Genomic DNA, 14988 nt, shown 5'->3' with positions numbered 1-14988 from the left:
TTCATTTAAAGTGAGACATGGAAGAGAACAGAATTATACTGGTGACCTGTGTGTCCTCCTCAGCCTTTTTCCACTTGGTGTTTACCTGAAACGTGGCTACTACCAAAATGAAACCACGTGGTTTCTCAGACCATTAGTTCTGATATGCTTTACCATTGCATAAGTGTCTCAACAGCTACTTTCTTTTTACATGAAATCGTATTTCTAGTACAGCAAACAGACGGCTAACTTTTAGAAATAAATAGCCAAGAAAAGAGTTCCACTCTGACAAGGTGCAATCAGGAGGAAATTTTATATAACACTGCAAGTAATAAGTTATGCATAGCAAGACTAAATTCAGAATTAGTATACTGTGAAGCAAAATACATTAGAATAGTTGAAGAAAGAATTACAGAGTTAGGATTAAAAACAGTAACGCATCTCAGGCAGAAGCAAGCAACAAAACTGAAGGAAAGAATTGTGGGCTGAGCTTGTTAAAGAGAAACAACATTCATAGGTGGGAAAATGTATCTGATCTCAGAGGATAACAACTTACTTACTTGCAGAGAACCAGCACAAGCTTTATGCATCTTAAATCCCACTAGGAAGTAGGGCACATGAGATACTCAATTTGTATGCATCTCTTGAGCTTACGACTCTGGACGGTAGCACGTTTCAGTGAGTGAACAAGCTCCCCCTATACCTTCATGAAATCCTAATTGCAATTCCATGTCCGCTCAAGAAAAGAATACTTTCACCACCATCAAAATTAGAAGAACCTCAAATATTGGAAGTGGCAGAAACTAATATTGATTTGTAAACCAGTAGCTACGAGGAAATTTCACAAGGAGTGGATTACTTGCAAAACTATGCTAAGGAGACATTATCCAGTCTTAGGAGTAAATAAAGAGCACGTCTGGAAAACTGAAAATTGACAGCAGAAAACCTAGTTATTAAATACATACTTGATAATCATCTGGGCATCACAAATTCATTGACACCTACGTTACTGTTGTGAACTCTTAAGCTCTTCAGCACCACACCAAATTCCCTTGCACTTCCAATATGTAGCCAAATACAACACATAACCATCTACCTTACCATTCAGACTAAAAACTCAACCTTAACTACATTAACATTCTCTACGATACGCTTACAGGTACAATCTGTTATTCTGCATATAGTAAACTATGAAGCAGGAATGCCATTTCTATATGTGACTGGAAAATAAAGAACTGGGGACATCTCTTCTGGTTATGCTTAAAAGTGCAAAGGAGATGGCTGTGGTAGCAGAGAGTGAACACGTTTGGGTGATATGGTAGTAAGGAAGTCCTCAGAGCTTTAAGCGCGTGGAGGAAGTCATGCTGCACGTTAACTGACACTTCACTTTTGATTCACAGCTTCATCCAAATCACACATCTCATCGAGAACAAAGCTGTCAGACAGGTGGATGAGACCTTGCAAGGCATTGCAGTATTGTTAAGTTATGTTTAGGTGGAAGTCTAGGTAGGATTGTTAGCGACATTCAGGTTGTACTTACTATTTAATGGGAGGTCTGAGAAGACTTTTGGGAGGTATCTAGTAACAAAAGACTGCAAGAGCTTGTCTACCTAAACATTTTCCAGATCATGCCTACAAGTAGTACTGTCTTCATCAGGGAAGGGATATGTCCTCTCACCCTTCAAGCCTCTTCCAGAAATCAACTAATTGCAGTAAATTAATTTTGAAGGATTTAATGCATTTGACATTGCAAATTTAAGAATTGTTGCATACAACTTCACATATGGTAGAAAAAATCATTTCTTTTTTTTGAGATTTTGAAGAAGAATGATTTATTTTCTAGAAACACAGACTAATGTAATACTTCTTGTTAGTTGTTAGAATTTCCAGGATGATGGACTTACCTGGAACACAATATATGTACATGCAGAGTGCTCAAGGCCATTAGGCAGAAGTTTAGAGTGAACAAGTTAGGGGTCCAAAACTTCAGTTTGCTTTTGCTGTCTCAAAAAGGGTGAAGAACAGTTCTGGAACTTGCCATATTGGCTTAAAAGTGCAAGTAATGGCTCGATCCAACCACTTTCCACCAGCACTAGCTGCTTTTCTCTTCTGCTGGCTTAGGCAGCACTTACCTGACCCTGCACGGAGCAAATTCAGCATACTAAAGCAGCACAAATCATACTACTCCCCTCATCCAGCTCTACCAAAAATGAGCTGAACTGGTCCACTGAAGGGTCAGATGAGTGCTGCTGCTCGCAGTCTCAAGTTTGAAGCCAAGTCCTGCTTCAAACAATATTCCAGTCTTGCCAGGAAATCCTGGCAAGGCTGCTGACTTTCAATTTTCAATCTGGCAACTCTGACAAGGAGTTTTAAGAATTATCTTTAAAGTTTCAAGGCAAAATATTCTGATGGAGAACCGCACGTGAAAAGTAAAAGTAGATTAGTTCCCTTTTAAAGTCTGCAACACTTAGAAGAGCTTTCACAGAAATTTAGCAATAACCTTAACTGTGGCACACTGCAAGGAGCTAGATGAACATAGGTATTAAATAGTAAAAATATGCAGGGAGGTCATGTTTCCACAGCTCACATAAAGAGAACAAAACTTTGTTTAGTAAACTAATGCAAAGACAACTGCAGATCTGCGTACAAATCACAAAAGTTCTACCAAAATCTGTAGAAAGGCAGGCAGTGTATCCCCAAAGAACAGGAAAAGGAGCCTTGGCTTTCTCAGCTCCTTACTTTCCCTTGTTTTGCCTCAGCATAAGTAAGGTCTGTTGCCTGCTGCAGCAACTTCATTTAAGTAAAACCAAGGAATAAATCTTTGGCAGCACAAACCAAATCTGGCAACCATTAATCTAGACATCACTAAGAAAATCCAAGATCGAATATACTAATTATAACTATTTCCCATTTTCCCGTTTTTATATTTCTGGGATCTGTGTTTATAGTTAAGCTTAGAATCCAACTTTGTATCCTAATCACTAACATGAATCAAACATCCTGGATGTCCTTAAATATTCTAAAAGGCTCTTAACAGCTATTATGCATTTTAGATAAAGAATCAGAGACACGCAGGTCTGGCACGGATTTCAAAGGATCACCTAAGCCCATCTCTGCACGCAGGCAATATGAAATATACTAAAGTCCATCCCTATGAGATGTTTCCTAAACCTCTTTTTAGAACTTCTATAATGGAAATTTAACAACTCCCATGGGAAGCATATTTCAGTGTTTCACTACCGTTATAGTTGGAAAGTTTATCTCATCTGTCTTTGCTACAAATATAGGCTTGTTTATGAGGGTATTAAGAGAAACTTCCCAATTATAATGATCATGAAGTACCTCCAAGACTATCTAAAGAAGCCACTACAATTTTCACAGACATTCTGGTGTTTGATATGCATACCATTATTGATAGTTTTCACCTCATGTTCTTCTGATTACCTCAGTTATAAAGCTGAAATCAGAATTTCTATATAGGGATTGAGTTTACCTTTAAATTCTTAGATCAAGAGGATGTAAAGCTGGTGCTAACTGACTATCCTGGATTACATGGTATATCTTCCTATTAGTAGTTAAAAGCCCAGCACAAAGGAGTATCACATAGTTTATGGTCTTCCATTTTAAACACAAGGATGGAGTTCTGCATTCTACTCCAACAGCAAATCCTAACTTCAAACAAACCACATAATCTTTGTCTCTACTTCCTCTTTAAAGAACAGTAATACTAATATTAAAAGTCTCATGAAGATACTATACGCAACATATTATATAATAATGCTAATAGCAGAAGCACTGTTTGTTAACAGATTCACCTGGTGGTGCAGAAATACAGTATGTCTTTAAGCAGATTTGTCGAGAGGCAAATAACAAAATATCTAATAAGATGCCACTTATTCCAGAAAGGTACTTTTGGTATTGGCTTTAAATTTAATCAGAATTGACTGCTGTCTGCTGATGGTATCTCAACTCTGTTCATAAACAATGCAAATCTTATGATGAATTTTAGACAAAACTGATTCATTTCAATATCAGATTTAAGTCCAAAGCCACAGATACGATGTACTCTGCAACAGTGTTAAAGCTACCATAAAGGTAAAACTTCTCTATTTCGGGGCTTCCTGATATTAGGGCATCTTGAATCCTGAATATGAACTGTTTAGAATGCTAACTTTAGAATAGTCCAGCTGAGATACAACAAAACTGACATACCATTTCATGGTTTGTTCAGTCATGCACAGAATCGTTAATGTTTTGTTATCTTGTGTTTCTACTTTAAACCAATTCTTATCTAAATTCCAACTATATATATATATATATATATATATATATATATATATATATATATATTTAAAGCACAAATCTGTCTTTTCAGCATTGTTCTAGCACAAACCATATTTGCATCAAAAAGGCTTGAGGCAGCAAATGTCCTGGTTTGTGTTCAAAATTGTTTTTCCCCTACAACAGCAAATTTCTTGTCACGGAATTCTTGCTTTGTTTCCCTTTATAATTTTTTTCTAAAAAACAAAACAAAACAAAAAAAAAGCATGAAGATTTCAAATAGAATTAAAATTTCATCTTATAGTCACTATTTCACATTCTACATTATATCCCCATTTTTTTTTTTTTTTTTTTAAATTGCTTTATAAATATTATTCTTATACATACAATATTATTTCAGGCTCGCAGTGATGAAAACAATTATCCTGTTTGGCTTCTGGAAATACCCTGCCTTTAGCCTTGTTATGCACCTGAGATGGGTGAAACTGTCTCAACTATAATTATATTACAGAAGACCTAGGGCCTGATCCTGCAGCTGTTAAGCATCCTACAACAGCTATTTGTCAGTGATAAAGAAGAACAAATACTGGAGGTACAAGGTTTTGCTGGATCAGGCCATAAATGTAAGTGCATTATACAACATATTATAAGGTGACATCTCAAAATAAAGTACTGTATTTTTATGTAATGCAGAAGTAACACACACAATTTACATATAGTAATAATTTATTCTGAAATGTTCATTTTAGTCTCTGTTGAAACATCCCCTTATTCTCATTAATAAAAGAGCAGCCATCTCACCTCAAATACCAGAATATACAACAAGTTACAGCATAGCAAAAAAATTCTACCTACTTTAAGATAAAATCTAGATCAGGTAAAATAATTTTGTTCAAGGTTTTACAGTTACACAGTTTTCTTTTTTTTTCTTTTTTAATTTTTATTTTTTTTTCAGAGCACAAAGGAAGTGTAAATTGTTACACCATAACTATCTATGCACGTTATGTGACCACAGAAATGTTATCATTACTTCAGAAAATAACCATCAGTTCCATTCATGCAGAAAAGCAGGCTGGGAATGCTTGTTCAGCAGAAACCATATTACTGTGAATTTCACAGCCACATGATTAATTATTGGTTTAGATGGACTCACAAGTACTAAAACTGAGTATACTTTTTTGCATAAATAATACCAATTCTTCCCTGATGTAGTTTAGTCAGTCTGCAATCTAGAAATGATTGGTAAAGCAGTACACTGTATCATTTCTACCTGCAATGCTCCATAATTTCAAGACAAGCAATATTTAAAGATTATGGGATGGGAAGCTAATTAAATACATGTTAAACATACTGTACAAATATACTTGCATTAGCAATTTTATTTCAAACTGTCAATCAGGTATTCCTCCAAAATATTACCAGTGAAGACAAAGTATACTATCAAATATGGCTTCCAGAACAAGGACTCTCTAACAAGAATCAAACCTATTTACAAAAAATAAAAACAACAAAAAAAAGCAATCCCCATTTTTCTTAAGTTTCATTCGAAACAAAAGTTCTAAGTAGCTGCTATATGTAATACATCAGTTTTATTTTGTGATGTATTTAAACAGAAGTCACCAGGTAAGAGCCAGAGTGGCGCTTCGGACTCTGAGTTCCACTGGAGTCTGTGTTTTCAGATTTCGAGTCACGTTTCTTTGTGCTGTTGTTTACCGGTGTCGGTATCTGCGACGGCCGAGCAGAACTATTGTCCACACTACTCTTCCTACGGCTCGGATTGTAGTTGAAAGGAGTAACTCTTGCGGCTACAGCACCGATGGGGGAGCTGTGTTTGCTTGAACTACTGGAACTGAATGGTGTACGCTCGCTCACAGTACTCTCATTATTTTCTGGTGCAGGAGCAGGATTAGTCTGCAGAGGTTTTGTTTCAGTGCCTTTCTTGTCTGGACTGTCTATCTGAAAGAAAGAGTTCAGACGGTTTTCTAAACCAACGGTACGAACAGGAACACTTCCATTCCCTGGATTTTGTTTTTCTTGAATCTCTTTAGAATCTTTGCCATTCACACCCCCTTTCTCTGAAACACTGTCAATAACAGGGGGAGTATTTCCAGTCGGGGACCTTCCAGATCGAGGATTGTTAATTGGGCAGTCCTCAATCCTCACCCACACATCCTCTGTCTTAGAGACAGCTGGTGCCATCTGATAGATCAGGGTTTTGGAATCAGAGCTATTTGTGGCACCCGAGGAAGAATGCTGAGGATCATTCATTATCTGGGGAATTTCATTTTCTTTTATTTTTCTCCAAGTACCTTTTGCTGGTGCTTGGCTTTCTTTATTTTGCTTGTGTCCAGACACAGAACTTCCGTGCTGCTTCTCATCTTCACTTTTTGCCTTCTCACTGGATTCTGAAGAAGCTGACAGAATCGAGGAAGAACTTCCAGTTCTTCGCCAAGTGCTTACACGAGGAAGTGATGAGGAATGCTTACTGTGTTCACGTTTCCATGTTCCTGATCTATTGACTGGCAACCTAGATGGACTTTCAGAGTGAGAACGAGCTATATCATGACGTTTTGCTGGTCTCCCATCATATTCTACAGAAGGGCTCAGATTAGGGGGTAATTTTCGCCAACCGCTAGTCTGGGCAGTTGAATGAGAGGACAAAGACATATCAGGAAGAGAAGGACTTAGAACTGGGGTCTGTAGCTGGGACCTTGTGGGAGAATCTGGCCTGGAAGGAGACAGAGATTCAAACGAAGCAGACTCTTCCAATTTCCGTCTTAGAGTTGGACTTGGAGCTTCTTTAATAAAAGTTGACTGGCGAACAAGGACAGGTCTCTCAGATCTGTCAGATTCACTTCCGCTAGATTTTGTGGACGACATTCTGGATAGGTCAGTCTTCTTGTTTGATCCGCCACTGCTGAGAATTTGGTTTAATCCTTTTGAAGCAGACTCACTTCTTGGGATGCTACTGCTACTCTTCGGTAAGGCAGTTTGCTTAGTAAGGTTTTGTTGGCTCATCTGCCTTCCTGGTGACGTGTATGACATTCTGCCTGAACTTGAAGATTTAGTTGAAGCTGTGCTAGGAGATGATGTCCTTGGCAACTGAGACAGTTTGTTTGGAGGACTTATACCATTTCTTCCTGGTGAAATTGAGTTTCGTCCTGGAGATTGCAGAGGCCGACTTAATGGCTGCTGTTGAGGTCTAGAAGGAGTGGAGTCTCTAGATCCTGATCTAGAAGGTCCTTTACTTGATCCACCCTGGTTCAACCCTGAAAGTTGCCTAGTTACAGGAGCTGGCTCAGGTTTTCCTGATGACTTGACACCTCTTGGAGAGCTAGCTGAACTTTGGCCTTCACTGGGACTCTTGGAATTTGCGTTTTTGAGTGGGGCACCTTTTTTGGAAACAGGACTAGTACTTGAAGAACTATTTCGAACTCCTGGAATATGAATCATTGTCCTACCACGTGAAATTGAAGGCACGCTTGTTTGTTGGGGTTGCTTTAACTGGCTTGAAACTTCTGAATTGGAGCGAGCTTTTCCTGTAATCATACTTTTATACACTTTTTTCCCTCCTTTGATTCCCTTATTTTCAGCTTCTGCTTTTTTAGACTCCAGTGTACTTTTCTCTCCTGGCTTAAGGATTCGTGGACCTTTATTACTAGTAAAAGGTTTTTCTTCTTGGTCTGGAGTAAGATGAAATGGTGACCCAAGGGAAATACCAGATTTTAATGAAAGGATAGAATCAGAGTCTGATGAAGCTTGCCTAGACAGTGATGCAGCAGCTGCAGCTTGATGCAAACTACTAACTATAGAGTTCGCACCTTCTTGTATTGCTTTCCAGTCAAAGTTCTCTGAATCAGGTGAGAAACCATGTTCTGAATCTGGCCTCTGTATCTCTCTCAAATCCAGTGTCAAATCTTCTGCCAATATACCACCTATATTTCTGGAATTATTTTTTTCACTTTCGCTCTTTATCCTTGATGGTTTTTTCTTTTTAGGCATGGCAGAACTAATGCATTCCTGCAAAAGGTCATCTTCGGAGTCAATACTAAGAGAACTCAGAGAGCTGTTTCTAGAGAAACATACAGGTGTATCTTCAACATGAAATGATTTGGGTGCATAACCAGAAGTCTGTGGTCTGTTTGGTTCTATCTGTGAATCAGGAGCCTCAGTTCGCTTTGCAGGTTCTCCTTCTTTGTTGTTGTTGTTTTCTTGATCAATATCACTAAGGGAACTAAGAGATGAATTGCGAGAAAAACAAACAGGTGTGTTTTCGATAGCAAAATTCTGCATTTTCTCATCTGTAGCTGCCCCTCTGTCTGGAATATCTTTAGTTGACTGACAGAAACTTTTAGGCTGGCTTCTGCTTGTTGGGTGTTTTTGACAAACTTGTGTCCTGTTGGTTGATTGCTGATTTGAAGCCTGTTCCACATTAGCGCAGTCTTTAGCTTCTATTTCCTTTGCTTCTTTTCCTTTTCTTAATTCTGCCTTTTCCCTTGAAAGGTCAACATCATCATCATCAAAGTCTAAAGAACTTAGGGAATCATTCCGTGAAAAACAATATGGAGTTCCCTCAATAGGCGTATAATGATGAGGTGAATCAAATGCAAAGCTTCCTCTTACACGCTCTTCATTATTTGGAAGTTTGTCATTAAAATCTCTCGCATTATTTTTAACGTTCTGTTTCTTTGGGTCTCTGTTCTCTGAATAGCTTCTTTCATTATTAATATTGCTTTTAGGCTCTGTGTTTTTTCTTACACGTGCTCTGTATTCATTGTTTTGGGGAACAGGCTTTACAGGTGATGTTGGCTTCTTCTTTTCACCTTCTGATTGGTTTTTGTTACTTAAAGATGCAGATGCTTGTTGAATTTGATCCATTATTTTCTTCACTCTAAAAGGTTTGTGACTTTTTCCTTTTGGCATAGCTGAGTTAATGCACTCAGCCAGAATATCACCCTCTTCTGTTTTGTCATCATCCAGTCCTGGGGCAGTCACAGTTATGCTTTTTGCTCTCTGAGAGTCATCTGTACTCCTACCTTCTGTAGGAATGGTGTCTCTCTTTTCAAATTCCCCTGACTCTGCCCCTGTACCCACACTGTCTACGTTGGCCAACTCATTTGGTGGTGATTCTATTGTAAGATCACTTAAAGATGTAGCTGTTGAAAAATTTATTGGTGTTCCCTCAACGCAATACACCCGCGGCATATCATCACCTGGTGTAAAACTAACGTGCTTTTGGGATTGCATTCTGCTCTGTGAAGGCATAAGCTTGTAAACTGGTAGCTGGCTGGGCTTTCTGGCTACAGGAGGAGGTATTTTTGGAGCAGATGCTTGAGAAGGCTTTTTGGCTTTGCGTGAAGACTTTGTTGGCATTGCAGAAATAATACATTCTTCCAGTATTTCAATATCATCATCATCAGAATCATCCAGAATGTCTTTTTCTGCTTCAGAAGGCTTCTCTGCTTTCTTCTCTTGGTTATCCTTTGTATCATCTGACTCTTCAGGTTCTGCTTCATTTCCATGTTCGTTTTCATGTACGGGAGGCATTATTCTCAACTCTACATCTTTCTGTATAAATGGCTCATCAAGACTCAGAGCACTCAGGCTAGAAGAGCAAGAAAACCCATCTGGTGTACTTTCTGTGGCAAAATGTAGTAATGTATCAGCATCTGGCAGTACCTGAACTCTCTGCACAGCTGCATTTACAGCTGCCTGTCTAGGACCAGGCTCTCTCTTTTCTGCACTAGGTACTTTACCTTTAGCTACATCTCTTTTTACCGGAACGCCTTGAGAAGGAGGTGGAGTTTTACTTCTGCTTGGAGGCATTGTTTGTCCTGGGCTGTCTGGAAGATCACTCGGACTTATAATGCCACTTACCATTCCACTGCAAGGCTCACTTTGAACCGAACTGGCAATCGAACGGCTTTCAAAACTATCCAGGGAACTTACAGAAGTACACCTGCTGAACATCAGAGGAGTTTCCTGCACATAATGTTCTGGTGGGCTTTTGGGGGTTTGTGCACCACTCTTTGAGGGAGATTTGGCACCTGAAGAAAACTCAACAGCTTTATGTCTAGAGGAGTCGGAAGGAGATAAGCTAGAGGTTGGAAGTCTACTGGATTTTGTTCTGATATGTTGTGATGTTGATGTGATTTCACTTACTGAGGCTTCTGCAGATAGAGCCCCACTGTTTTCCTTCAGTTCTGCTATCTGTAGTGTATTATTAGCATCTGCCACACGTGTGGATTGATCACGTCCTATTTCATCTTCAGCTGATGACAAAGATGACAGAGAGCTACACCTTGAAAAACATATTGGTGTATCTTCCACACAGTAAGTTTGTATAGTTTCCTGATTAATAGACGGAGTCTTACAGGAGGCAGTCTTTTGAGCATGACCTCCTCTGCTCTGTGCAGAACTTGGGTGGAGCTGATTCTGTCTCTTTGAAACAGCTGAGGGGGCTGATGCGTTCCCAGTGCTTGAGGAAATACGGTCAGTTTTGGTGCTTTGCACTGAAGAAGTCTTAGAAAAAGTAAAAGATGGCTTCTGAGAAGAGGGAGGAACTTCTGTTGAGTATTTTAGACTATAATCAATGGGCTGATCGACATGATGTTCCTCTTCATTGTACTTTATACTGTAATTGGTTGGTCTGTCTTCCTCTTCGTGTTGTTCCTCCTCGGAGTAACGCTCACTGTAGTTGGTTGGCTTATCATCATCGTAATCATCAACCTGGCACAGGGACTGGTTTACTTTCTGATTCATTCCAAGAGTTGAGCCTACTCTGTTCTGATCTGAACCATTGGATGCTCTTGATCTAAACGAAGAAACGCAATCTTGCTGTCCAAAAGGTGACTGGTATTTCATATGTTTATCATCTCCACTCTCAGTGTACACTGGGTAGGCTGCACTTTGGCTCCTTGACTGCCTTTGTTCATTCTGTTTCATTTCATCATCTATTATATGCTTAGGCCTTGCCCATCTTTCATTCTGAGAGGGGCTCTGCCTTCCAGAATTTAGCTGTTCATCCGAATACTTAAGACTATAGTTAATAGGAGTGTCTAGCTCTCCATCATTGTCATCCATGTGATTTGCACTGTGTATCTTATGTGCCAAGTCAGCTGGATATTGACCGTAACTACAAAACTTGCTTTCATCATCTTCAGAATAAGATTCAATGGAAGGCTTCATTTGGCCTCTTTTACCATAGCCATCACTGCTGCTTACACTATTTAAACTATCGTTTGAAGCTCTCTTGTATTCCATTTTTGCGTAAGGCACAGGACATGTCCTGCTTGAATTCTCAGGTTTAGGGAAGTATGTACTTGAGTGAGTAAGGGCGCTGGCTGCTCTCCTCGGGGCATTTCTGTCTTCTGTCAAACAGTGCATTTCAGAAGTGGAACTAGAACTTCTGTCTTCTTGTGGAATATGCATGCTTGTTACTTCTTCCATAACTTTGGCAATTTGAGCTGCAGCAGTAGAAATTTGCATTCCTATTCTCTTAGAGGAGTTCCCAGTGTTCTCTGTAGCCGGATGATAGGTATTTAAACCTACTGCTCGATCCCTGTCAAGACTTCTGTCTTTCTCAGACCGACAATTTTCTATGTTTCCTCTACTGGAAGAAGAGGAGCCAGGCAATACTGTAGTATTTAAATATGGTGAAAGTACAGTCATATTACCAGTATTAAAACTTTCTGATCTGCATATCGCATCATCATGACGACTAGAATCCAAAACATACTCACTGTATATGTTCTGCTTATGTCTCTGCTTATTACGGTGAGATGCTTTTGGGCTTAAATTATCAATATTGTCAAAAGTCTCTGATAAATGCTGAGCATCTAATTCTGCTTCCAGTGCCTTTTGTTTTCTAACATGAAGAGATGGTAAGCTTGATCCTGGAGACATAATATTAGCATCCTTATACTTTGCTGGCCTGTTTGCCATGAGGTTTCTTAGAGCTGCAGCGCTGCCCATTGCTATCATCTTGTGTTTTGAGTGGATGAGATTTTTGAGCATGCTGACTGCTCCCATGTCCCACAGTGCCTCCTGATCCTTTGCATTTCTTGCAGAAAGATTCCACAGGGTCCCACATGCATTACTGACTATCGTCAAACTGTGTGACTTCAAGTGTTGTAACAAGGTTTGTAAGCAGCTGTTCTCTCGTAAGATTTGCCTGGTGTTAAGTAATTGAAAACAAAAAATCAGTAAGTGGCATTTCAAATGAATCAGAAATAAAACAAAAACCTACTATGCTACAGGTGAGGTTAGTCCTTTGAAATGATGAGTATGAATTATCTGGTGCAAATCTGTCTTATTTTTCCTCTATTCATATGGAAATCCATCCAAATCCAACTGATCAAATACTAATACAAATATGAATCACTTGTTCCCACCCTACACTCCCTGTATTAAATATTTTTCCATTCCAGGTTGTTTCCTGTACAGCTTAGCAATTTTCTCTTTCCTGGAAAAGTTTCTAGTACCGTTCATTATTTACAAGCAACAGATTTGATATTATTGTATATTCCTGTTATCTGAGTGGAATACGTGCCTTACCATATTCATCACAAATTATTGTATTTGATTACTGTTCTTAATGAATGCATTCCATTAAGATTCAACATACAAACATGCTTTTGGTACCACTATACTGTAAATTGTCAGAAAATGTATACATACCTGTGGTCCTCATTAGTAGCAATTAAGCTAGAAACATTTCTTAATATTCCTCCTCCGCTTTCTATGATGGCTAGAGTGTTTGTTTGGCTCCGGTATGTGAGTGTGCCGACTAGAAATGCAAGAGCACCATCAACAGCACATATATCAGCTTTGTTCTCAGTACAATGTGCTGACAAATTCCATAAGGCACTCAAAACGCTTTTTAGGGTTGATTCCTAGGAAAATAAAATGATAGAATTAGAAAAGTTTCCAACTGTTGAACACAAGCCCTCAAAAATACTTAAGTTAGCTTCAAGGACTCTGTCAAAGATCTGTCTTTCCAGTTCCCACTGATGCAAAGTGGAACCAAGAATAAACTGAAATAGTAATTCCTATTGAACCTGCACAGTCTGAAAATACAGCCCAGAGATAAAAACTGCCTCGCTGATTCTAACCTACATTTGCAAAGAAAAAATTCATTGATCATGGGGTATTTTTTTCCCAGTTAACTGCAGAATTTTATTTTTGCTTGGATGAAATCTCGTGTTGTATGTTAAACACCCAATATTTTGTTTTCTGTTTTCCTATGCATGTCTCTATTTCTCTAGTTTTCCTCACAAACACTCATAATTTGTGATTTAATTATGTTCCAATTTCTGATTTCTGAGCTGGTAAGCTAGAGACATATAGCACTACACACACCAATAATTTTCTTTGCTTCTCTCTTACCATCAGCTATGGATTTGCTATTGCTTGCCAGAAAATTATGAACCGCAATATTTGTTAGCTGCCATAATGGTAAAAATGGTTTGAAGATTAGCTGGCAGAGGACTCTGGGATGGAATATAATTCCGTATGATTGCAGGAATTACACCAAGAATATATCCAGAAAATGGCAGAAGTGGAAGTTACCTATTCACTAAATCAGAAGAGGTTGCACTGAATTGCAAAATTATAAAAAGTGCCTATTAGAACAGCGCAGCTCATGAAACTGAAGAGCAAAAGCTGTCAACTCTCATCAATAAAATTATATACCATTAGTTCTGAGTTGACATTGATATGTTGTGATCTGCTGCCCCATTAACTCAAAGCAATTCTATTCAGCAATTTCAATTGCTTTGAGTTAGGTAACTTTAATTTAGAAGTTACCTAAAACACCCCAAGTATTTGATCTACGACTTCTATCAAGAAGGACAACACTTTTATTCTGTATAGAATAAACAGAACATTTCAAAAAATTTATCTTTTAGTTATTTATACATGATACCTTCTTAACTTCCAAAGCACATTCCATCAATGCTTTCACACTCCCAACTTCTCGTAGTGTCTTCTTACTGTTTACATCTGCTCGCCAGGACAAGTTCCTCAACACACTTGCAATGACCTGCAAACCATGAAAGAAAAATATTATACATAGATGCATATAAACAGGTGTATTTTATATATGTATGTATAAGCAAGCATATATAACAGTCTCATTTGTGCCAGGAGAGGTTTAGATTGAACATAAGGAAGAATTTCTTCACAGAGAGGGCAGACGGGGCTGCCCAGAAAATGGTGGACTTCCCATCCCTGGAGGTATTTAAGGTATGTATGGAGGTGGCACTAAGGGACACTTTAGCGATGGGACCTGGTAAGTCAGGTTGATGATTGGACTTGATGATCGTAAAGGTCTCTTCCAACCTAGATGATTCTGTGATTACATAAGAAATATATATCTTATTGCTTACGACATTAAATAAAAATAATTTAATATTTAGTAATTTTAAACAAGTTCCCAACCAATGAAGAACAGTTGTGCGTTCTCAGCTCTGAGGATCACTCTACACACTTCATAAATACTGTTTATTTTCAAGATATTTTCCTCTACAGCACAGGATCAATAGGAAGAGACACTCGTGTCACACCAAACACTTTGCTCATGCTTTGGCAGTTTCTCCGGGAGGTGCTGCTGTGGAGAGCAGGTATGTATGTACGTACTAAAAGTACAACCTTGGCAAGTCAGATACAGGTTTTTTTTTTTTTTTTGAAGAAGAGCTTCCTCTACTACGGTCCCCCTATTATTAACTT

At 38.6% G+C, this 14988-nt stretch overlaps 1 protein-coding gene across 6 annotated transcripts in view; it reads right to left on the bottom strand.

Annotated features, from left to right (window-relative positions):
* Positions 1–5179: 5179 nt before the first annotated feature.
* The window catches only part of APC (APC regulator of WNT signaling pathway), an 88924-nt gene continuing 79115 nt past the window's right edge, over positions 5180–14988 (bottom strand). For all 6 annotated transcript variants that reach the window (XM_032205581.1, XM_032205580.1, XM_032205584.1 and 3 more), the window contains 3 exons: positions 14186–14302; positions 12940–13154; positions 5180–12433 (listed from right to left, as the gene is read on the bottom strand). In XM_032205581.1, the coding sequence (XP_032061472.1) occupies positions 5866–12433; positions 12940–13154; positions 14186–14302 (6900 nt within the window). In that variant the 3' untranslated portion in view covers positions 5180–5865. The remainder of the gene's footprint in view (positions 12434–12939; positions 13155–14185; positions 14303–14988) is intronic.

The sequence above is a fragment of the Aythya fuligula genome, chromosome Z (genome assembly GCF_009819795.1).
Source record: "Aythya fuligula isolate bAytFul2 chromosome Z, bAytFul2.pri, whole genome shotgun sequence".
In the NCBI taxonomy this organism is placed as follows: domain Eukaryota; kingdom Metazoa; phylum Chordata; class Aves; order Anseriformes; family Anatidae; genus Aythya; species Aythya fuligula.
The sequence above is the reverse complement of the archived record's forward strand: the minus strand, read 5'-3'. Positions and strand labels throughout refer to the sequence as shown.